At 34.1% G+C, this 27,130-nt stretch overlaps 1 protein-coding gene across 1 annotated transcript in view; it reads left to right on the forward strand.

Moving 5' to 3' along the window:
• DPP10 (dipeptidyl peptidase like 10) overlaps positions 1–27,130 on the forward strand; it is a 650,987-nt gene that overhangs the window by 161,606 nt on the left and 462,251 nt on the right. The window contains exon 3 of the mRNA XM_060015722.1: positions 13,664–13,759. Coding sequence (XP_059871705.1) covers positions 13,664–13,759 — 96 coding nt within the window. The remainder of the gene's footprint in view (positions 1–13,663; positions 13,760–27,130) is intronic.

The following is a 27,130-nucleotide window of genomic DNA, read 5'->3' on the forward strand; positions in this document are numbered from 1 at the left end:
TTGATGAGCAGTTAAGAGTCTCTGCTGAAAATAAGGAGAACTCGTACAGAATATAACAGAAATTAGGGCATCTTACAGATGCAAGCTACTTTATGGGCCTTAGTGTGTGTTTGGGGAGGGGTACATCCAATAAAATTCTATATGAAGAAACCAAACATGTCAACAGCAGAGCTGTTCTGGTTGAAGTGTTTTAACCACATAATTCCCATCTACCCCTCTCCTTTCTCTGTCCTAAGAGAGCTTTAGAGTCTCTAGAACACAGCCAGCCACAGTGTAATTTAGTCCAACCCTTTCTCTTTACAAATGAGGAAACTTACTCCTGAATAGATGGAGAGAACTAGCCAAGGGCCTATGCACTAGTTAAGGGTTTAACTAGGATTAAAATATGAACTCCTAGCTCTGATTACTGTTATTTCAGCATTAGTGCTTGTCCCTGTTTGAGTATAGGCAGTGGGAATATAAGTTCATAACTGTCTGTGGGGAAACTTTGAGAAGACGAATGGATCGTAGAAGGCAAACTTCTTGTAATCTATTTCAGTATTTTGTATTCAGTGTACATTCCCTAGAAATTCTCCCCATGTATGGTGAAAAAAAAGGACAGAGTTGGGAGAGGGAAGAAAATGACAGTTAAATAAATATATAATACCTTATTTGCCAGCCGTCCTCTTCATTCCATTCAGTACAGACCCAGCTGTAGTTACAATTTAGTAACTTTCCACATAGCTGAATTTTTAAATGACTTTTTATAATTAAAATGTGGCTTTCTGTATGAACACTACATGCTGGAAATATACTTGAGAAGGAAAGAACATTCATTGGAAGATAATCTGATTTAGGAAGTAAATTTATTTTGAAGGGTATATATAATTTAGACTTTATAAGATACAGGGTTAATCTGAGTCAAAAGTGGTTCTAGGTGATAGAATTGATGAAGATAAGGAATTGACTGGCTTTTTATTCAAGAAACTTAGCTGTTGCCACAACAAGATATTGGAGTAGGAAAAGGCAAAAGAAAGAGATAGAGGAAGGAAACTCCTGGCATACCAAGAGGAACAAAGGTAATTTTCTGGGACTATAAAACAGATGGTACACAGTGCACTAATTCCCTTTGTGCTTTTGCTTGAGTGGATGAATTGGTGTTCAGAATACTAAGTGACAAGCTGCTTCATTGACAAGACTGATTTATAATTTATTTGTGTGATCCATATATTTGACCTTACAAATTCAAAATAGCCAAATACTCTTCTTTCAAAAAGAGACTTTTGAGTGAATTTTACATTTCACTAACTTTTTCTACTAAAACATGCAACTCAATACTGTACTTCTGGTAGGGTACATCCAAGAACATAATGGAAATATTTGGGCTGAAGGGAACTATGAGAGAAACAAAAACTCCAAAGAAAGGGAAAACATTTTGTTTTGTGACTTTGAAATTTTAAAATTCAAATTTGCTTTATATTGACCTATACATTTTAACATTTTAATAATAATAATGACAATGGCTAACATTAAATAAGCTGAGTACTTTGCCTAATGATTTCCATATATTTCTTCATTTATAAATAGAAAAGAAAAGAGATGTAACTTGTACCAGGGCATACCTTGTAATTTTCTTCTGTTTCAGTGATATGTATTTTTATTCCTCAATTTTACATTCCATACTATGTGTAGCTCCTTAACTGGAAATAGTAACCCTTTGTTCATTTTCTAGGTGATAAATCAGGAAACATTAAAAAGAACTTGGTATATTATATCTGATCTCAAATGACATAAATTTTGACAATATTCAGTCTGTTGTATTGTATTTCAGCATCCTAGTGAAAGAAAAGAATGGGAAAATGATGGAAAAAAGAAAGGAATTAGTGCTTTAGCTGTTAAGTAGTAAAACAAGACTTTAAAGTCTGACTAGGAAATGTACAATCAGCAAATATTTTGAAAAGATCTGGAATTTGGCTGTGACTGCTATAGTTTGCATTCTGTATTTTCATATATACAGTTATATAAGACAGGGTGGCGGGGGTGTTACCCTTTCTATGAACTTTGAAAAATCAATAATGTTTTAAAATGGAAATGCGGGCTTCCCTGGTGGTGCAGTGGTTGAGAGTCCGCCTGCCGATGCAAGGGACATGGGTTCGTGCCCCGGTCCGGGAAGATCCCACATGCCACGGAGCGGCTGGGCCCATGAGCCATGGCCGCTGAGCCTGCGCATCCGGAGCCTGTGCTCCGCAACGGGAGAGGCCACAACAGTGAGAGGCCCGCGTACCACAAAAAAATAAAAAATAAATAAATAAAATGGAAATGCACTAGAAGAGTAGCCTGTAGTGACACTAAACATGGGAAGTGAGAATAACCTTTAAGAATAGAGATTTAAATGTAGCTTTGGGAAATAAAGGTGGTGGTACATTGGACGTCCAGAGAAAAGAGAGAATCAAATGAGCAGAAAGAGGAAATAGCCTTGTTCTTCTTGTGGGAATTCTGAATAACTACCTGATGAGATTTTTCTTTTCATTACTGTTTTAACAGGAAATTATTTCAAATAAGATTAAAATTAAAAGAAATATTTCTGAACCTCTGATGTCAAGAGTAAACCAGATAAAAAGTAACACAGTTTCAGTAAAGAGAAACCAAGTACTGAAAGTCACAGTTTAGTTTTCCTTCAGTTCATTACTGAAGAATTTTCTTTTCTCTTCTAAGATTATGTGGCCAACTTATTTCAAAAGGCCATTTAAAAGCAAGATTGGATTTTTGGAAGAAAGCACAGAAATACCAATAGAAGTCTATGATCTTGAATGATAGACTAGAACAGAGAAAAGAACATGGAGAGAATTATTTAATGTCAATTCTATTTCTACACTCCTGTTTGCAAAGTTGAATGTTTTAGCTAAGATTCTATATCTTGTACAATTAAAAAAATAATTACTCTGTTTCCAGTTCTTTAAATACTTGGGATCATTGTTATACTGTGCATCTCATTGGATCCATGTGCTATTATTCATAATTATAACCATAATCATAGGATACTATTTGGTTAACAAATATTTAGCCTTTCAATAGAAACTGTCGACAAGCCTCTTAGATAGCCTCATCCACCAAAGGGCAGACGGCAGAAGCAAGAAGAACTACAGTCCTGCAGCCTGTGGAACAAATACCACATTCACAGAAAGATAGACAAGATGAAAAGGCAGAAGGCTATGTACCTGATGAAGGAACAAGATAAAACCCCAGAAAAACAACTAAATGAAGTGGAGATAGGAAACATTCCAGAAAAAGAATTCAGCATAATGATAGTGAAGAAGATCCAGGACCTCGGAAAAAGAATGGAGGCAAAGATCGAGAAGATGCAAGATATGTTTAACAAAGCCCTAGAAGAATTAAGAAACAAACACCTAGAAGAATTAAAGAACAAACAAATAGAGATGAACAATACAGTAACGGAAATGAAAAATACACTAGAAGGAATCAATAGCAGAATAACTGAGGCGGAAGAACGGATGAGTGACCTGGAGGACAAGATGGTGGAATTCACTGCCGCAGAATAGAATAAAGAAAAAAGAATGAAAAGAAATGAAGACAGCCTAAGAGACCTCTGGGACAACATTAAATGCACCAACATTCGCATTACAGGGGTCCCAGAAGGAGAAGAGAGAGAGAAAGGACCTCAGAAAATATTTGAAGAGATTATAGTCGAAAACTTCCCTAACATGGGAAAGGAAATAGCCACCCAAGTCCAGGAAGTGCAGGGAGTTCCAGGCAGGATAAACCCAAGGAGAAACACACCGAGACACATAGTAATCAAACTGACAAAAATTAAAGACAAAGAAAAATTATTGAGCGCAACAGAAAAATGACAAGTAATATACAAGGGAACTCCCATGAGTTTAACAGCTGATTTCTCAGCAGAAACTCTACAAGCCAGAAGGGAGTGGCATGATATATTTAAAGTAATGAAAGGGAAGAACCTACAACCAAGATTACTCTACCTGGCAAGGATCTCATTCAGATTCGTCGGAGAAATCAAAAGCTTTACAGACAAGCAAAAGCTAAGAGAATTCAGCACCACCAAACCAGCTCTACAACAAATGCTAAAGGAACTTCTCTAAGTGGGAAACACAAGAGAAGAAAAGGACCTACAAAAACAAACCCATAACAATTAAGAAAATGGTAATAGGAACATACATATCGATAATTACCTTAAACGTGAATGGATTAAATGCTCCCACCAAAAGACACAGGCTTGCTGAATGGATACAAAAACAAGACCCATATATATGCTGTCTACAAGAGATCCACTTCAGACCTAGGGACACATACAGACTGAAAGTGAGGGGATGGAAAAAGATATTCCATGCAAATGAAAATCAAAAGAAAGCTGGAGTAGCAATACTCATATCAGATAAGATAGACTTTAAAATAAGGAATGTTACAAGACACAGGAAGGACACTACATGATGATCAAGGGATCAATCCAAGAAGAAGATATAACAATTATAAATATATATGCACCCAACGTAGGAGCACCTCAATACATAAGGCAGCTGCTAACAGCTATAAGAGAGGAAATCAACAGTAACACAATAATAGTGGGGGACTTTAACACCTCACTTACACCAATGGACAGACCATCCCAAGAGAAAATTAATAAGGAAACACAAGCTTTAAATGACACAATAGACCAGATAGATTTAATTGATATTTCTAGGACATTCCATCCAAAAACAGCAGATTACACTTTCTTCTCAAGTGCACACAGAACATTCTCCAGGATAGATCACATCTTGGGTCACAAATCATGCCTCAGTAAATTTAAGAAAATCGAAATCATATCAAGCATCTCTTCTGGCCACAACACTATGAGATTAGAAGTCAATTACAGGAAAAAAAAAACTTAAAAAACACAAACACATGGAGGCTAAACAACACATTAGTAAATAACCAAGAGATTCACTGAGGAAATCAGAAAGTACCTAGAGACAAATTACAATGAAAACACAACGATCCAAAACCTATCGGATGCAGGAAAAGTAGTTCTAAGAGGGAAATTTATAGCAATACAAGTCTACCTCAAGAAATAATGAAAATCTCAAATAAACAATCTAACCTTCCACCTAAAAAACTAGAGAAAGAAGAACAAACAAAACCCAAAGTTAGCAGAAGGAAAGGAATCATAAAGATCAGAGCAGAAATAAATGAAATAGAAACAAAGAAAACAATAGCAAATATCAATAAAACTAAAAGCTGGTTCTTTGAGAAGGTAAACAAAATTGATAACCCGTTAGCCAGACTCATCAAGAAAAAGAGGGAGAGGACTCAAATCAATAAAATTAGAAATGAAAAAGGAGAAGTTACAACAGAAATGGACAAATTCTTAGAAAGGTGTAACCTTCCAAGACGGAACCAGGAAGAAATAAAAAATATGAACAGACCAATCACAAGTAATGAAATTGAAACTGTGATTAAAAATCTTCCCACACACAAAAGTCCAGGACCAGATGTCTTCACAGGTGAATTCTATCAAACATTTAGAGAAGAGCTAACACCCATCCTTCTCAAACTCTTCCAGAAAATTGTAGCTAAAGGAGCACTCCCAACCTCATTCTATGAGGCCATCATCACCCTGATACCAAAAGCAGACAAACATACTACAAAAAAAGAAAATTACAGACCAATATCACTGATGAATATAGATGCAAAAATCCTCAATAAAATACTAGCAAACAGAATCCAACAACACATTAAAAGAATCATACACCATGATCAAGTGGGATTTATCCCGTGGATGCAAGGATTCTTCAATATATGCAAATGAATCAATGTGATACACCATATTAACAAATTGAAGAATGAAAACCATATGATCATCTCAGTAGATACAGAAAAAGCTTTTGACAAAATTCAACACCCATTTATGATAAAAACTCTCCAGAAAGTGGACATAGAGGGAACCTACCTCAACATAATAAAGGCCATATATGACAAACCCACAGCAAACATTAAAAAAAAAAGAAATAGCAACTATCAACATATATTAGGTTTTCAGACTTTCACACATGTATCCACACTTATATATATGTACATATGCACACACATCAAAAGGTATCTCATATTTAGTTACAAAATAACTAGAGATGATGTGTTACCCAGTACCTTACTTGTGAAGGATAAAGTCTATGAGACACAGTCCAGTGTTTGAGACTCAGAGCTTCCACTTCTGGGGGCACATGTTGATCCCTGATCAGGGAGCTAAGATCCCACAGGCCGTGAAGTGCGGCCAAAAAAAATTAAGTAATATTTTGTTGATACTAGGAATAGGTGTTGATTTCAGAATTTCTTCCTCTGAAGATTTGTAAGAAAGGAGCTTTACATGAGGAATCATCTCTTAAAATTATTTACAATCTAATACCAATTTCCTTCTTAAGCTACCTTCTCAGTGTTCGATGTGAGTGATTGGGATGAAGAAATGGTGCCCAGGATTCTCTGTTTGCTAAGTGTGGCTGTAGAGTCAAAATGGAGAGAAAATTATTAAAATGTATGAAATATAAGATTTCTTCAGATGGTTCTAACATAAATTAAGTTCCTGAGAAATCAGGTTGCAGCTGGGTTATAAATGTTTGCTGATGAGGTGTGATAGGTGATGCTACTAATGTTAATACTAAATAGAGTGCAACAATGAGCAGAGGGTAAATTTGGAGTTTCAGGCTGACATTTTATAGACAATTTCTTGAAGAAAACAAACAAAAAGCTGCACTTTTTCATGAATGCTGTGACACTGCTCTATGTGAGAAAATAGAAAGACTGTGGCAGTGGTACCTTCATGAGCAGGTTGGAGCAGAATGGGATGGTAATGAAGTCTGGAGAGGGTACAGGAGGAGTTGAATTTCAATTAGGATTATTGTGGCTAAAAGGAAATAAGAATATTCTTAAAATATCATTTATAAAATTGTACATTTAAAAAAAAACTAATTAACCCAATATTATAGAGAACGAGAAAAGAAAACTTATTTTGAGAGACAGTAGAGCTTAATAGGTCAGAGAGATGTAGGTTCCAATTTCAGTCCTGCCTCTTACTAACCATGTGAACTTTGTCAAAATCTTTAGGTTTGCTGAGCCTAAGTTTCCCCTCCAAATGAATATCCCAATAGGGCTTGGGGAGGGGCATTTGGAAAAGGGATGATTGATTACAAAGGATGAACACCCCAAAAGACTATGATGAGATGTGGAGATAAAAGGAGCTAGGGGATAATTAAACCAGCCTCCAAGGCTATTAAAACAGAAGCTTAATTATTCATCATATGTAGAGGAAGAAGTCTCTTTTCTAGGACTGAAAAATTCAAGAGACCTCAGGGGTAGTGCCTGGCAGCTAAGAAAAATTTAAAGAAATGGACAAAGAAATAAGGAAAAAAAAACAACCAGAAAGAGGAATGAAGTAATGAAGTATATACAGTTCATTCAGTAATGAATGAAGACAAATAATTTAAACCTTAAGTTTTATCTGATTATTGTTTAAATTTAAAATTTAATCACAATAGTTTGAATTACTTTGATGAGTTGATTTTATAATAAATTCTAAGGGCAATTGGAGTTAAAAAAATCCTGACTATTAAAATTATTGAATTATTTCAGATTATAGAAAATAAATGGAGTTCAGAATATTTACTAAAATTATTAAAATGTTAACTGATCAGTATAATACAAAATGAAAAAAAATAATGGACCATTAGTTTAATTCATTAAAAAAATCTGAACATTTAAATAAACATTTAACATATTAATCTAGCAGTAGAAAAGTAATAATAATTTGCCATGACCAGTTGGATTTTGTTATAGAAATAGAGGGTGGTTGGAAATAGGAAATTTCATTTATAAAACTTTTATATCAACACATTAAAGGAGAAAATTATGTTTATATAAAAGGCTGGAAGTGTATCATGACATAGTTATAATTTCAGATAAAAATTCGAAGTGACAGGAATAAAAACAAATTACTTAAGCATGATACAGATTCCTTTCCAAAAATCAAGAAAAAACATCTTATTAAATAATGAAATATTAAAGATGCTGCCATAATAAAAGAAGACAGCAGGATTGTTATTTCATCATTATTATTCAACATTGTTTTGACACTCGAGCTAATGAAATAATTCACTAAAATGAAATAAATGCTTTTTAATGGTGCTGGAGCAATTGGTCATCCAATATGCAAAAAAACAAAAATAAAATATGAACCTCTAATTAATCCTGACATGATAGACAAAAAGTAACTCAAGATGATTCCGGGACTTATATGTAAAATATAAAACTATTATCCTTTTAGGAAAAAAGATAGGAGAAAATCTTCAGGATTAGTTGAAGCATTCTTAGTCTTGACAATAAAAGTGTGATTTATAAAAGGAAAAAATGATAAAGTGGATCTCATCAAAATTAAAAAACTTTTCCTCTGCAGAAGTCCTTTTTAAAAGGATGAAAAGATAAAGTAGAGGGCTGGAGGAAATCCGAAGTTGACATATCAACAAATGATTTACATCTAGAATAAAAACCTCTAAACTCAACAGTCACAGAAACAAAACAATCCAATTAGAAAATGGGCAAATGACATGAACAGACATTTCACTTAAGAGGATATAAACATCGCAAATAAGCACATTAACAGATGTTCATTAGCTATTAGGGTAATGCAAATTAAAACCACAACGGCATATCATTACACATATATCAGAATGGCTTATTTTTTTTAAAAAAAACACCAAATTCTTGCAAGAACACAGAAAAACTAGGTCATTTCTACATTGCTGGTGAGAATGTAAAATGGTACAACTACTCTAGAAAAGCATCCGATTTTTTCTTACAAAACTAAATGTGCACCGTGTGACCCAGCAATTGCATATTTTGGCATTTATCCCAAAGAAAGGAACATTTATGTTCACATAAAAACCTATAATTAATGTTCATAGCAGCTTTATTCATAATAACCCCAAGCTACAAATGATAACCCAGATTTCCTTCAACAGATGGATAGTTTAACAAACTGATACATTCATGCCCTGGAATAGTACCAAGCAACAAAAAGGAACAGAGAATTGATACACTCAACAACTAAGATGGATCTCTGCCAATCTCAAAATATTACATAATGCATGATTCCATTTACATAGCACTCTTGAAATTACAAAATCATAAAGATGGGAAATAGATCAGTGGTTGCCAAAGGTTGCAGAGGGAGGTTATGGCAATAAAAGGGCAACACAGGAGATTCTGGTGATGGAACTGTTCTCTGCCTTACTGGTACTCATCATATTTGATATAATTGCATAGAACTAAAGACAGCCACATATACTCACATGTACACAACTGAATACATGCAGAACTGGTGAAGTCTGAATAAAGTTGGTGGAGGGTATCAATGTCAATTTCTTTTTCAGATATTGTTTATGCAAGATATATGTTATTGATGGAAACTGGAGGAAGTGTATAAAGGATTTGTCTTTCTGTATTATTTCTTACAACTGCGTGTGAATCGGCAATACTTGAAAATTTTATATATATATTATGTGTGTGTGTATATACACATATAAATGTATATATATACATATAAATGCATATATATACATGCACAGATATACATATAAATATATATACATATAAATTTAAACTTTAGGAAAAAGAGAAAATGTATTTCCAGATGATAGAATTGAATATGTAGAAAAATAAAAGATTTAATTTCCATTGGCATTTTAAAGAAAATGTGATATGGTGAATAATATAATTATTAACTCTGTGTGTGTGTATTAATTCATTTAGAATAACAATGGGAAATATTCTGTTCACAATAACAAACCATATATACTTACTAGTAAATATAATAGGAAATGTGAAGGATCTATATGAAAAATAGAAGATGAAACACAATTAATGTACCTAAAGTTTAAAGTTTTCCAATTCACTGTGTATGTATAATGCTATTTTAATAAGATTCCCATTCTGGTGGATTTTAATATGATTTTTAAGCTCATATGAAAGAACAGATGTTTGAGAATTGCCAAAATAATATTTCAAAAAAGTATATGAAAAAAAGATTGTATGGTATGCTGCATTTGCCTTACAAGGTGTTTTTTTGTTTGTTTGTTTTACATATGCCCAAAAAATACAGTAAACAAAATATGTGGAATTTACCTAGGAGCAAAAATATAGTAAATTTTTCAATTCAGTTGATAAGGATCATTTATTTAATAGATTGTGCTATCATAATCTACTTTCCACTGAAAGTTAGACTCCTACCTCCTACCTTTACCTATATAAATTTCATTGGATCAACTAAATAAATGCATATCAAAGAGAGATGGTAAAGTGTAATCATCTAAGAATTAAAGGGATTGTATTGGACAAATTAGGGTGCCTTTATATAATCTCAGGAAACTTTAAATTGTGAAACTTGTCTATACCAAAATCTGGTCTTATTGAGATATCTCATAGAATAAATATATTTCTGAAATCCTGATAAAGTTAGCTCATCTGATTAAAATCCCAAACTACTCTGACAGAAAATTAATTCTAGCATCAAAGCTTTTTTGCTGTGTCAAACAAAAAGCAGTCATTCTTTTTTCTAAAATGCTCTCATTCCTTCACTTGTCCATGCCATTCCCTTTCTCTGTCTTTTGAAACCTGTAAGGCCCAGGTCATTTAACTTTTAAAAATAAAAATGAATAGATTTTATTTTCAAGAGAAATTTTATGTTCACAGAAAAATTGAACAGAAGGTACAGGGATTTTCCATTTACCCTTACCTTCACATGGGTAAAACCTCCCCCATTGTCAACATCCCACATGTGATATGTTTACTACAACTGATGAACCTATATTGACACATCATTATCACCCAAAGTTCAGATTTTACTTTAGGGTTCACTCTTGCTGTTGTACATCCTATGAATTTGGACAAAAGTTTAATGACATGTATCTACCATTCTAACTACTAGTACCTTTAGAGTCTCCATTGTTTACATTTTCCAGCATGTTACATAGCTGGAATCATACAGTATGGAGTCTTTTCAAACTGGCTTCTTTCACTTAATAATTTAAGGTTCCTCCATGTCTCTTCATGGTTGATAGCTCGTTTCTTTTTATCACTTCATAGTATCACAATATCTGGACCACAGTTTATCCACTCACCTACTGAAGGACAGACATCTTGGTTGCTTCCAAATTTTGGCAGTTATATATAAAGCTACTATAAACATCCATGTGCAGATTTTTGTGTGGCTGTAAGTTTTCAGCTCATTTGGGTAAATACCAGGGAGCACAATTGTTAGATTACATGTTTAGTTTTGTAAGAAACTGCTAACCTTTCTTCCAAGTATCTGTACCATTTTTCATTCCCACCAGCAATGCATGATATTTGGTCATTATATTTTTCATTATATTTTTCACTGAAGGCTTTTCTGATTGTTTTTGCAAGATATTTTCCTTCCTTTGTCTGAGCTCATACAGTACTCTGTATCCTCATTCTGACATCCATCGTATTCTTTCTTGCTTTGTGTGAACCCCTCGGGGCAGGACATAGATATGTCTTCTGCACCTTACAATACTTCACTTAACACCTTGAAAATTAAGAGCCCTAGTATTTGTTGAATGAATAAGGTAAATTTAAATTTTGTTGTGTCAGACTGTCAAATGGAGCATTTTGTTTTGCATATCTATATATAATCACGTCTTATACTAGGCTTGGGTCAAACAATTCTCACTAGTTCCATCTGTTATATTTTTTTCAGTTGTTTCTGAACAATTATTTTGTGGGTTAACTACATGGCTGATTCATGTTGAAAGAAACTGCATTTGAAGTTATTGATTCTTTGCCCCAGCTTTTCAGCTGGAAGAAACAAAGCTCTTGCTACAATAAGTACTGAACTTTTAAAAAACAATATCTAATGAGGTTAGCATATATTGTTGACATTTTATTTTCAACCAGAGTTAAGGTCACAGCTGAAAGGTCACAAAGATGATTTTATATAGTAAATAAACAATCATATTATTTTGCAAAGAAAATGAAATATCACAAACTTGTCTGTAGCCTCTTTTGTCTAAAAGTATGTTTGCTATGCTTAATTTTGGTATCTAAGCTGTGTTGTCCTTCTATTTCTTACATTTGGGGATTTGAAAAGGAAGTACACCTAGTTTATGTGTCAGGGACTAATATAAACATGTGCTTTTCATTCATATTCTGGCATTATATTGAGTTTTTACATTTAACTCCTAAGTCCACTTAGTATTTGTTGGGTTTATTTGTGGAATTTTGGTATTTATTCTGTTTATTTGGTGAACTTCCTTTCAAGTTGGGAAGTTTTATTGATCATATTTGTTTGGGACCTTTACCTCTTCATCTTTGGTGTTTACAACAAAACTGTAAATTTATCATTAGAGAGAATATGTTGAAGTGATTTTGGAAAGTATTGGGCTGGATTATGGTTAAACAGTGAAAATGTGTGCGTTGGGGCACAATGCACAATAGAAACTATTAACTGCTTTCATATTATATATCAGTACATAACAAGGGATTGATCTCTTAAATTTGTGGTAGCTCAAGACAATTTTAATATTGAAAATAATTTAATGGGTTGAAAAGTATCATGGAACAGACAAACTTCTAATGCCAAAAACCATTAAAATTTCCACTTTATATTGTCATCTAGTTAACATTTTTAAAGCAAAGTAGTCCAGATAGTGTAATTCATTAGTTTTTTTTAAGACATTTTAAAACTTTTAATTTTATGTTGGAGTATAGCCAATTAACAATGTTGATGATAGTTTCAGGTGTACACTAGAGGGACTCAGCCATACCTATACATGTATCCATTCTCCCCCAAACTCTGTTCCCATCCAGACTGCCACATAAAATTGAGCAGAGTTCCCTGTGCTATACAGTAGGTCCTTCTTGGTTATCCATTTAAAATACAGCATTGTGTACATGTCAATCCCAAACTCTGTAATTATCCCTTCCCCCATCCTTCCCTCCTGGTAACCAGAAGTTCATTCTCTAAGTCTGTTTTGTAAATAAATTCATTTGTATCATTTCTTTTTAGATTCCACATATAAGGGGTATCATACGATATTTCTCTTTCTCTGTCTGACTTCACTCAGTATGACAATCTCTAGGTCCTTCCATGTTGCTGCAAATGGCATTATTTCATTCTTTTTAATGGCTGAGTAATATTCCATTGTATATATGTACCACATCTCCTTTATCTGTTCTTCTATCGATGGACATTTAGGTTGCTATTGTAAACAGTGCTGCAGTGAACATTGGGCTGCATGTATTCTTTCAGACTATGTTTTTCTCCGGATATATGCCCAAGAGTGGGATTGCAGAGTCATATGGTAGCTCTATTTTTAGTTTTTTAAGGAACCTCCTTACTGTTCTCCATAGTGGCTGTACCAATTTACATTCCCACCAACAGTGTAGGAGGGTTCCCTTGTCTCCACACAATCTCCAGCATTTATTGTTTGTGGATTTTTTGATGATAGCCATTTTGACTGGTGTGAGGTGATATCTCACTGTAGTCTTGATTTGTATTTCTCTAATGATTAGCGATGTTGAACATCTTTTCATATGCCTCTTGGCCATCTGTATGTCTTCTTTGGAGAATGTGTCTAACCTAAAATTTACTTTATTTTAGATGAACTCACAAATTCATCAGAAACCAGATTGTCCTTAGAAGACCTCTTCAGGAAAGAATTTGTGCTTCATGATCCAGAAGCTCGATGGATCAATGGTATGTGTATACATTCTTATATGTTACATTTATTTCAAGTTCTGTATAATTAAAATTAAATAGTGGTTTTGTTGACCACTGGTTGACCACCAGTGGTTATTTTAATTGACATTATGCTTCAATGATTACAGATACCATTTAATCAGAAATTTATACCTTGGCTCATGTGAGAGAAAACTAATTCCTAAGGTAGTTCATCAATAAAATTATCCCCCAAACATTAGATTGACTGCTCTGTATCTGCTCTTCCCTCATGAATCATTAGTTATGTGACTGCAAACACATATTACGTCTCTAGCATTTCTCTGGGTAATTCTCCTTGGTGTAGAAGTATAGATTTTGGGAGCGTACATATAAGTGATTCAGATTTGGCAATCAGATTAATTTTCTTCTCTCTCTTTGTGGCTTTTCTTTTTAAGTTTAAATGCCACGAACTAGGGAGACTCTCCAGTCTGAGAGTCTACAAAGTTGACTCTACAAAGTTGAAATGACAGAAGGGGCATGGGAACACATTGCACTTTTGCTTTTTGTGGCTTGGCAAAGAAATCACCTCAGCTTTCCTTAGGTTATTTCTGATTTTGCTATTTTCAAAAAGTTTTAAAAAGAATTTAAATTACAAATACAATCAGTCAATCAATCAATCAATCAAAACCACTGAGTGGCTCCATGGACTTTGGCTTGTCTTTGTGGGAGGTGGTAGGGGGAGTTATTGGGTAATCCAGTTATAAGAAATGTGTTGGTGAAAAGGAAGTCAGGTTTTCATTTCTGGAATATTACAATTTGCCTGACCATACTAATCACCTTGGTTAGATAGCTGTTAATCTTTGCCCTTCATTTTATTTAGACATAATATCTTTGCTTGTTTTCAAGGCCTAGAGTAGGTTACATGTATGATAGCTAAGAAGAGCTTTGCCTTTGTATCTAATGAATAACGTCTTACTTACAGTCCATTCTTTATTCTGTAATATCCTAATTAAATACATTTATGCCTGCAAATTAAATGTTTATTTATGGAAGCTATAAAAAGAATGTAACTTAATTCATGAGGGCAGGAGGCAAATCATACTTGTTTACCTAGCACTGATACAGTTTCTGGAGAGCAGCAAGCACTTAAGATTTGTTTTTTTTTAATAAATGAATGAAATCATTTAACAGAAGTTCAGTTTTATTTTTCTGTAAACTCAGGTTTCAGTTGAAATTGGTTGCAAGGTAAGTATTATCATGGTGATGATGTTACAAATAGAGAAAACAAGATAGCAGTTTTATTAGTCTATTTGTATATTTTCATTTTGAATTGTTCATAAGTTTGGGTCTTGCCTTATTGTTGCCTTTGCACTATGATTATTTCAGAGGTACACTATGATTTATTTCAGATGAGTACTATTACTAAATTTAAAAAAAGGTATGGAATTACGTAGCCTTGCTCTAATACGTAATGAATCTCCCACAACTCATTCTCCTAATGTGCCATTGTAATTTTATAAGTCATCTTTCTACTTGCTAGCAAGTATTTTCTATTGAAGGAGATGACCAAAAAACTTTGAGTCATTAGATTTGAAATGCTGAATAATATTCTGTTTTATTCATCATGATTTTGACCAAACTATAGAAATTTGTGCAGTTTTTGACTTTGGGAAGCAACAAAAAAATCATGGATCTCGTCCCCCTTCTCAGGTTAGCTTGAACTATTTAAAGAGGCATTTACTTCTGTGTGTAACTGACACGTTGGTATCGAAGTATCAAAAGACTGGAGCGGTGTTTAAGCACAGAACTGCATACTAAATTAAGCCACATTTCAATATCTAGGGCGCACATTCTACTCTAATGCTCCACAAGATATCAAAATAAAATTATTTGGAGTTAATCATTTTAATCATTTTTTTTCATAATTTCTTTACCAATCATTGGTAAAGCTGATTTTGAAAATATATCCTGGGACAAAGCTGCAGTGTATTATCATACTATAAATAAAACCTAAGATCAAATATATTTATAAAAGAACTTGACATAAAACAACCTTTACACAGAATTAAACAATATCTAAGCTCTTAGAGCCATGTGGTCTTTATAAATACCACTGAAAGAATTGACTCACTGTCAGTAGGTTGTGTGCACTGGGTTGCTTTTCCAGCAGGGGAATAGATTTGTGCTCATTTTTTCCTCTATCCAATCCAGATCACCTTTCTGGCAATCACTAGGTACTTGGCCTATTTACGTATTCCTCACAAAGCCAGATAATACAGTGGGGACTATAAATACAATGTGTAACCCTGGCTTCATTGTCACAGATTATATCTAAATGTAAAATGTGAGCTTCTTATTTATTCTCATGACATGTCTCACCAGGTTTCTATAGTATATAAGTGGCTTGAAGGAGTCTAAACTAAGCTCATTTGGAAGCTTCATTTAGTTCTTGGAGGTCACCATAGGAGCATTTAATACATTACTGGTCAAGGAGAAGGAGGGCATCTAGATGGCCCTGACACGTGTAGGCTGAAGTGTAGCAATGTCATTCATTATGCTGCTTCTCAAACAAGATATCTGTGAATGTCAATGCAGCCTTGGATGGGTGCTCGTGTTCATGGTTAGCGTAACAACTGCCTTCCACCAAATCTGCTCAGATCCTTGAAATCTCCATTTTTATAGCACCTTCTTCGTAGTTATGTCACCTTGAAACTCAGAAATCCATCTTCTTTAACATTATTCATCTCCCCACGTACATTTGAGGACCTATCAATCATCAAAGAAAAATCTAATATTAATTGAGTGCCTTCTACGCTAGGCTTTGTGCTGGATGCTTTATGGACATATTTCGTAGATAGCATGTAAGTTATAATGAGGAACCCCAGACAACTGAGGCTAAAGCAAAACACTTATCCAAAACCACAGCTGATAAGGGGTGGAGCCTGCTTTAATCACTATGTTGAAGTATAAAGCCTCCCTTCTCCCAGTGTTTCACTCTGAGATGCCATTCCACATCTTTAACACATGCATTAACTACCTCTTTGACAATCTCATGGGTACAGATCGCACTGTGACTAATCCTTTCATGTTGAATATTGCAGTCATGTCATCTACCCCAAGGACATCCATATAATGGTAACTTATGCAGTCACTAAAATAATGTATAAGCATATTTACATGTTTATGGTATAAAAAGTAAACAAAGGTGTCTTTAAAACAGAGTTGATGGTATGTGATTCACACTGTCTCTACTGTATACCAGTGAGTGTTTCCAGATGGCTGGATTTTGACCTGATATATTTTTTTTCTTTTTGCTTATTCATTTTTTCCTGAATTTTTCGATAAATATGTATGTTTATGTGATTTTATAACTACTTTTTCTTTTTTTAATTTTTAATTTTATATTGGAGTATAGTTGATTTAAAATGTTGTGTTGGGTATACAGCAAAGTGATTTAGTTATACATATACATATATCCATTCTTTTTCAGATTCTTTTCCCATATAGGTTATTACAGAATATTGGGTAGAGTTCCCTGTGCTATACAGTAGGTCCTTGTTGATTATCTGTTTTATATGTAGCAGTGTATATATGTTAATACCAAACTCCTCACTTAGTTTCATGGGTCTCCAAGCCTCCAGCAGTCTCCTGCCAAATACAACTTTATAAGGCCCAGCTAAAAACTGTAAACACACTTCTCAAAAACCATCAGAGGAACCCCTTTGCCAATTGAATAAATTCCAAACTCCTCCCTTTGAATTCCAGACCTCTCAGAATCAAGCTTGGCCTCTATCCTGCTTTTCTACTTAACATTATGTTTCAGGGGTATTGAACTGCTTGATATTCTTCGTAAGGCTCAAAAGCTCTTTTGACTCTGTGCCTTTGCCAACACTACTTTCTCTACCTGGAACCCTCTCCCCAATCTGACAGCCCCCATTTTGTCCCACTGGAAACTTGATTCCCAGGTGCAAAGTTCTTTTTCCTGCCAGCATCATCTTCCTCTAAACCCCATAGGTTGATTCTCTCATATAGAAATTTCTTCCTTGATTATAATTATAACATGTCTAATCTCCTCTAAGACAGTGCTTCTAAAACTATTATGAAAGACCACTGTTTTAAAATTTAATACTTTGTATGTATTTCCTATTTGGCACAAATCAATGTTTTTGAAAAATACAATAAAATCAATTATTAGAAAAATAAAATAAGTAAATATTACAAATACAGCCCCCAAATTTAGCTCATTATAATTAACTGTTTTAAAATTACATTGCAAAAATATATAATAAGTACCAACATAACATTGGAATAAAAGAGAAATTTCATATATTACTTTGAGAGTGGATATACAGGCGACTAATAGGATTGCTATTATATTCATAACTTTCTGTTATTGCTAAATGAGAATTAAACAAATATTGAGAAAAATAGTGATTATTCACATTAAATGCCAATTCTCAGGTTTTGAACAGGAACTGGCATATCAATATTCACAGGTTTTAATGTAGGAAATGAACTTGCTTCCTTCTTGTTAACTAATCTAGGTTAGATTGACAACGGCACCACTCTTAGGGGATAATGTATGTTTAGACTGTCTCTATTTTTTTTTTTAATAATATTGGAGAGAAGAAATCAGTCTCCAAAATAAGGATGATGGTAATGCAAGGAGATTTTAAAGCATTTTAACAATCTCAGGATGTTCATTTTAAGCTTTTATACAAAATGAATAAAGTGATACTGTATTTTTAAACTTTATCTTCAACTCTTTACCACTGGCTAATTTCAAAATTTATTCTGTAGGATATAAATCAGTTATCTTTTCATCAAAAAATATATTTTGGATTTTAAGTACATCTGGGGTATACTGGAAAGACTAAGGTTGAATCACAACATCATGTAATGAGGTTCTTCTGCGTATAGTCTGTTGCTGGCTCACCCATGGGTTCATCTGCTCAGTTAAATTAGGCCACTTATCATGCATTTGGATCTGGCGGCACTGTCAAATTGCTACGAAAGCATCAAATGCTTACCCTCAGCTCAACTTATCACATTGTGGACCAGTGGCCATCACTTCCCAACTGGGTGTAGTCTCCCAACATGACTCTTAGAGCAGCTCGGTTCCAAGAGACAGTAAACCCTGAGGAATAGGACTTGTGTCATATTTATGTTTGAGTCACCCCAGCAATTAGCACACTGTCTGGATCCAATTAAAACTCAAAATAGTTCGGTTAGCATAATGAGATAAACTATTATATTTATTTGATATACTAAGGAGGGCCCACTTGATCCACAATCAGTAGAGGTTTCATTTCAGTTCTTTTCCTCAGGGTGTGCATAGATTTTTCTCTGATCTATACAGACTTGTCCTTCCCAATGTCCATCACGCATGTGAGTTGTTGCATGGTTATTTTTTTTGTGTGTGGAAAATGTCTAGCTGGGATGAATGATCACATGTGAGGCCCTGGATATAATTTTTTTTTAACATCTTTATTGGAGTATATTTGCTTTACAATGGTGTGTTACTTTCTGCTTTATAACAAAGTGAATCAGCTATACATATATCCCCATATCCCCTCCCTCTTGTGTCTCCCTCCCACCCTCCCTATCCCACTCCTCTAGGTGGTCACAAAGCACTGAGCTGATCTCCTGTGCTATGCGGCTGCTTCCCACTAGCTATCCAGTTTACATTTGGTAGTGTATATACATCCATGCCACTCTCTCACTTCATCCCAGCTTACCTTTCCCCCTCCCCATGTCCTCAAGTCCATTCTCTGTGTCTGCGTCTGTACTCCTGTCCTGCCCCTAGGTTCTTCAGAACCACTTTTTTTTTTTTTTTTAGATTCTATATATACGTGTTAGCATACAGTATTTGTTTTTCTCTTTCTGACTTACTTCACTCTCTATGACAGACTCTAGGTCCATCCACCTCATTACAAATAACTCAATTTCGTTTCTTTTCATGGCTGAGTAATATTCCATTGTATATATGTGCCACATCTCCTTTACCCATTCATCTATTGATGGACATTTAGGTTGCTTCCATATGCTGGCTACTGTAAATAGTGTTGCAGTAAACATTGTGGTACATGACTCTTTTTGAATTATGGTTTTCTCCAGGTATGTGCCCAGTAGTGGGATTGCTGGGTCATATGGTAGTTCTATTTTTAGTTTTTTAAGGAACCTCCGCACTGTTCTCCATAGTGGCTGTATCAATTTACATTTGAAGTCAGGGAGCCTGATTCCTCCAGCTCCGATTTTCTTTCTCAAGATTGGTTTGGCTATTCGGGGTCTTTTGTGTTTCCATACAAATTGTGAAATTTTTTTTCTAGTTCTGTGAAAAATGCCACTGATCATTTGATAGGGATTGCATTGAATCTGTAGATTGCTTTGGGTAGTAGAGTCATTTTCACAATGTTGATTCTTCCAATCCAAGAACGTGGTATATCTCTCCATCTGTTTGTATCATCTTTAATTTCTTTCATCAGTGTCTTATAATTTTCTGCATACAGGTCTTTTGTCTCCTTAGGTAGGTTTATTCCTAGGTATTTTATTCTTTTTGTTTCAATGGTAAATGGGAGTGCTTTCTTAATTTCACTTTCAGATTTTTCATCATTAGTGTATAGGAATGCCAGAGATTTCTGTGCATCAATTTTGTATCCTGCTACTTTACCAGATTTATTGATTAGCTCTAGTAGTTTTCTGGTAGCATCTTTAGGATTCTCTATGTATAGTATCATGTCATCTGCAAACAGTGACAGCTTTACTTCTTTTCCGATTTGGCTTCCTTTTATTTCTTTTTCTTCTCCAACTGCTGTGGCTACAACTTCCAAAACTATGTTGAATAATAGTGGTGAGAGTGGGCAACCTCGTCTTGTTCCTGATCTTAGTGGAAATGGTTTGTTTTTCACCATTGAGGACGATGTTGGCTGTGGGTTTGTCATATATGGCCTTTATTATGTTGAGGTAAGTTTCCTCTATGCCTACTTTCTGGAGGGTTTTTATCATAAATGGGTGTGAATTTTGTCGAAGACTGTCTCTGCATGTATTGAGATAATCATATGGTTTTTCTCCTTCAATTGTTAATATGGTGTATCACATTGATTGATTTGCATATATTGAAGAATCCTTTCATTCCTGGGGTAAACCCCACTTGATCATGGTGTATGATCCTTTTAATGTGCTGTTGGATTCTGTTTGCTAGTATTTTGTTGAGGATTTTTGCATCTATGTTCATCAGTGATATTGGCCTGTAGTTTTCTTTCTTTGTGACAGTAGATGTATTTTTGATGTATTTGTGGGGAGGAAGGTGATCTTCACTTCCTACTCCTCCACCATCTTGAAGGTTCTCCCCCTTGGATATAATCTTAATTTTATCGGACAATGTTGGAGACAACTGAACTCATCTACCATATGATATTCAAAAATAGATATTTAAACCTGTTATCTTTCAAATGATGTGTTACAGTATGACATATTGAAATAGGAAAAGTCCTTAAACAGAGACAAACCAGAGTCTTGCAGCAATTTTTTAAAGTCTTCTGAGGCTTGGTTTCTTCATCTAAAGTGGGGATAATAGTTCCTATAGGCAAAAGCACAGTGAAAATTAAATAAGCAAAAATGTTCAAAAAGTAAAGATAAAAAGGTAAAGGCAAAAAGTAAAAGTTAAGAAAACATAAAGAAAAAGCAAAAATCTGGAGCCAAATAGATCTTAGAATGGTTATTAGAATATTATCCTGACAATAGCTTTTAGAGATGCTCTGGGCACCTGATAATCCTTTATAAATGCCCCAGGAGCCTTATCCCGATGAATTATATCCAGGATATTGAATAGAAAGTGAAAAGCCATTGTTGTAATCTTCATGAAAAATAAAACAAATTACTGAAATAATATCAATAATATTTACTCATAATTAGGGAAATGGGACAAATGAATCTAGTTTGTTATTTTTTGGTTTGGCACTGTTTTATCATGCAAAGGCTTCTGTCTATCAGTTCAGTTTGGTTTTGTTGCAGAAACTGTTGGATTTCTTTGTGTGCAGGGAGCTACACTTCTGACAGCATTATTACTTCCAGCTCTGGGTCAGAATTTTAACTCTTTTAACTTATTTTTAATTTTCCCCCTAATTTTTTATAAACATCAACCAACCTGATAGTTTAAAAAAGTAGAATTGAATTCATGACTATGAGGTTTTGAGGGTAATTTATATTTTTATTGAAACATAATTTATAAGGAAAAAATATAGAGTAGAGAGTAAATGTGCAAAAGTAAGTATGTGGTTAGATAAATTATTCTACATCCATTTAAGGGAATATTATACAGCCATTGAAACTGATCTTTTGAAAAAAATAATGACATTAGAACATGCTTGGAATAAAATATTAAGTGGAAAGGGTAGAATACAGAATAATATGCAGAGTACATTACCAATTGTATCACACACTTGTAGATGCAACAAAAGTTATATCAGAATTAAATATGCTAACATATTAAATAATTTTCTATGATTGATATAATGTTTTAATTTTTTTATCTTTTTGTTTATGTTGTTATTTTTATAACATGTAAAAATCTACTAAATTCTCCTTAAAATAAAAGAGTGCTGGACTATCTTAAGAGGCACAGATTCTTATAATAGCACTCTTACTCCTTGTTTGTTGAGACAGAGTATTCCCTGTAGTTTACTGTTTCTTTTTCCCCTCCCAGTAATGTAAACACATTGAAATTATGGTATCTGTATTTCCTGACTCACAGCTTAAAGAATTGAAAATTAGGTTAAAAATATAATTAATTGTTATCATTGCTGATCTTCTTTTTTAAAGTAATGTATGTCAAAGTATCTTACTATCAAGAGTAGATCATTTCCTGCCAAAACTAAAGAAGTGCTTACAGAAGTATATCATTAAAGCATATTTACTTTTCTGCAGATTACCAAAAATGTTCTCTTTATTGCTAAATGATTTACATGCTCCATATATTTTAACCAAAGTTTAAAATAATCTATATTAAAAGCACTTGAAATCAAAAACAAAATAAAAATATTTAGTATAAAAAAATCAAACTGTGGTAACCTTACATACCACTGCAAATATTCATACTTTTGTTTGAAATTTAAATCTAAATAGTTTTTTAAGAAAATATTTTTAAGATTCCAGCTTATGTTAAAATGACTATATTTATACTAAATGCAAAGAGGGAGTAGGGAAAAGGATTTACTCATAAAATCCAGTGTTAGTATTTCGGGGGAAAAATTTAGGAAAATAATATTTCTGTTTTAGAAATACAGTGATTACTTAAGAGTATTTAAAGGGAGTTGGAAATATAAATCAAATTTTAGATTATGAGAGCTAAACTTTTATGTTACAACCTACTTTTTTTTAATAAATTTATTTGTTTTAATTTATTTTTGTCTGCATTGGGTCTTCATTGCTGCACATGGGCTTCCTCTAGTTGTGCTGAGCGGGGGCTACTTTTCATTGTGGTGTGTGGGCTTCTCATTGCGGTGTCTTCTCTTGTTGTGGAGCACAGGCTCTAGGTGCACAGGCTTCAGTGATTGCGGCACATGGGCTCAGTAGTTGTGACTCACGGGCTCTAGAGCGCAGGCTCAGTAGTGGTGCACGGGCTTAGTTGCTCTGTGGCATGTGGGATCTTCCCAGATCAGGACTCGAACCCGTGTCCCCTGCATTGGCAGGCAGATTCTTAACCACTGCACCACCAGGGAAGCTCACAACCAACTTTTTCAAGTAGAAAACTATATTTTGATTTTTAAAAGGAAAAAATGTCTGTATGAGTGGTATGAAACAGTTATGCTTAGATTCGTCAGCAGGCGTTATTGAATTCCAATTACATGCCCTGCACAGAGTTTTGTATATTCCAGGTAGGATTCATTGACATTTAAAAGGTTTGCAGTAAAATAGACTGTGTACTTACAGTGCATTCCACACAATCATGGTTGGTGCTGGTTTTGTTGGCCCAGGAACTGGGTTTGTCAACACAAATAAAGATTAATAGATACTTTGACATTGGCATCTATTTTTCCATCAATTTATTCATCTAATATTCCTTCAAGAAATACTTATTGAGCGTAGCCAAGCATTCTTCTAGATATAAAGTTTATAAAGATGACTGAACACAGTTCTTTCGCTCAGGAAAATTATAAATACGTTCCTCATTGTTCACAGTACCTTTTTTTGGTATACAGAGTTTGAAGAAGTAAAGTTAGTCATCAAAAGGCTATGAGTGGGGTAGGAAGTAGAGGTAATCTGAGAGTTTCAAGAAATACTCTATTCAGACCATGATGAGGTTTGATTAACCTTTTCCCCAGAAGCCAAAACACATCTGTTCCACACTTCTCTCCCCACTATGATGGATGACACACAGCAGCACATTTTTGCTTTTGGAACTCTTTTATTCTCTTTGCCTCTCCTTTATTTGTTACTGTTTTCTCTTATATGTGATAATAGTTATGACATATATACATATACCACTGACATGTTTAAAAGGAATAAAATGTGATTATGGTACCCAGGGAATTTAGAAACTAGATGAAAATAACATACCTGAAATAATCAGACAACAATTCGGTGATAAACTCTGGTGTTATTACTGAAGAAAAGACAAAAAAAGACATTGGAGATCAGTTTGAGCTAAGAATCACTGCAGTCACCTTTATGGAAAAGATGGAGTTCAGTCTCAGTGTAGAGGTCAGATGAGCCTAGGAGAAGAAAGAGTACATCACTGGGAGAGCAAGGAAGTATTATGGCAGAGGCATAGGAATTAGCATGGTATGTAAGAGTATCTGTAATATTCTGTGTGTGCCTGTGTGTGTGTGTGTTTAAAATTAATGGTGAAAAAAGTCAGTCAACTCAGATTAGTATATACTTAGAATATTAATACTATTACTTTACTGTACTTGTTATGCTTTGATCTCCTTTAGCAGAGTCATATTATTAGATTATGATTTTAAAACAGAAGAATTTGAAGTTGCCCTGATGGTTACCAGCTGTGTTATTTTCCTTAGAATGGGAGATGTCGGTAACAGGAATTTCACCTAATATGTTTATAATAATTCATGTTTACATTTACTTTTCTACTTTTCTAGGACGTTTCAACATATGGTACTTATTTGCGTTTCTTTGAAAAACCTTGTTTCGGAGGTAGGGTGGACATTAATTTTGCGTTATAGATGAGTAAGTTGAGACACTAACAGCTTTTCTGCACTTCTTCCCAATTCAAAGTCAGTACTTAGCTCTGGCCAGAATCCAGGTTTTCCATGTTCGGTGCTGGGTAGGATACATCAAAGTAGAGAAAATGTCTTAGGTGAGTTTTTTCTGTTGTCCTTAAACTAACATTTAATAATGTTTATAAACCAATAAAAGCACATCTATGGCTTAAGGAAAGACATATTATGGGAAAGATAGATAATAATAAGGGAAGATTTCCTTTGACTCATATCTGACTATATGAATTTGACTAGAATTTTTAGGTTATGTTGAGAAAACGTAATCATTTTTGTGTCATTGATTGTAACTGTTTCCAAAAAAGGTCTTGCAGCGAACCATTATAATAAAGTCACATTTTACACTACACATTAAGCTCTTAATTCAACTTGCTTTGCTTGAGTCATGTTTTCTGCTTGTGTGTGTGTGTGTGTGTGTGTGTGTGTGTTGGGGGGTGGTGTGCATTTCTTTCTAAGGCTAATTTTACTTAATCACGTTGGTCATGAAGTCAGTTTGTATGGGCCATTGGGACCTTTAGATGACACACAATCAACTATTCCACTATTTTATGTTGGGTAAACAAATATTAAGCACGTAAGTACATTTCAGAAAGTCTTTAGTTAGAAGAATTGCTCGAGATAATTCTGTTTATCATTAAATGGCTAACATTCTCTATAGTAAGTTATTTCATGCATAAGCATCTACTCAATTGAAATGTTCTGCCCTGTTCACAGTGGTCTGGTTTCATGTGTGCTCATAGAGGTACACACAGTAGTATATCTAGCAGTTTAATTCTACTTCTTTTCTATATTTATCTTTTATTTTTGTTCTTGATAAAAATTAAATACTATTTTTATATAGTACCGTAGGGATGCAAAAAAAATTGTAATATCTGCTTTCATTAATTTATTATTAATGCCAATAATAAAAGTTACGTGTTTTGGAGGTTATCTAATAGTAGCTAGGAACTGTGCTTGCCTTTTTAATTTATCATACAGATGTTTCTAGTTCTCTAATTTGAGTAGAGATATATTCATTTTCTAAATTAACAAACTGAGCTTTAAAGTACACAGGTGACTTGTTGAAGTCCACACAGCTAGAAGGAGGCAGGTTCAGACTTGAAGTTCACATATTCTACTGTTAACCTCAGTCAACAATGAACCTAGTAACTGTAAACAAATATAAGTTTAAGGAATATAATATCAAGAAAAGACACATAACATAGAGAAAATAGTTTTCAGGATTAAGCATAAGCTATATAATTAATGTAGGAAAAAGTGAAACTTCTTTAATCAATTTATACAAGAACTCTGAAATAAGATGCACACAGAACTTAATGTGGAATTTAAAATTTAATGTGGAATAGAAAACAGAGTATTACACTGGGATTCAGGAGCCCTGGCTCAGTAACTGAATATTCACCTTGGGAAAACCTCACCACCATCAGTCTGCTGGACCCCCCGGGTTCTTAATCAGTGGGTTTGACTGAATGACACATGAGGTCTCCCCAGTTTTCTTACTTGGAATTAACCAAATTTATGTGTGGTAGCACAACTGGCCCTAAAACAATTGGCAATGTGGCTAGAATGCATACTTCTAAACTTCATATTACCTGGTTTAAGTGGAAGTTTTACTATCATTATTATTTGTAATAGTAGTAGTAGAATTTTAAAGTTCTAGGCTATCACTTTCAAAAGTTGATTCTCCTTTTCAGTTTCTAACAAACTTGCTATATGACACGAGTTAAGCTGATAATCTAATTTATGCTGTCATGTAAGATGCCAACATTTTTATCATCAATAATGATAACGACTTAATGCCCTATGCATCTATTTATGAGTTAAAATATTAGTTTTGTCTTGTTTCAAATGAGAATTGGGACTTTTGGGCAGTGTGGAAGGTCTGAGAAGAGGATATTCTGATTGTGCCATTTTTAATACATTAAGTCCCCTACATACGGACCTTCAAGTTGTGAACTTTCAAAGATGTGAATGTGCGTTTGCGTGTCCAATCACGTAAGTTAGTTCACGTGTCTGGCATACATTGTCACGTGCATGCTACCAGTGGTGTGGTTTTGTGTACTTTACAGTACTGTATAGAGTACAGTAGTACAGTATCTTTATTTCAAGCCCAGGATGTCCAGAAGCAAGTGTAAAAGCAATAGTGATGTAGCTGTTACTGTACTGTACT

Source organism: Delphinus delphis, chromosome 7 (assembly GCF_949987515.2).
Source record: "Delphinus delphis chromosome 7, mDelDel1.2, whole genome shotgun sequence".
NCBI lineage: Eukaryota > Metazoa > Chordata > Mammalia > Artiodactyla > Delphinidae > Delphinus > Delphinus delphis.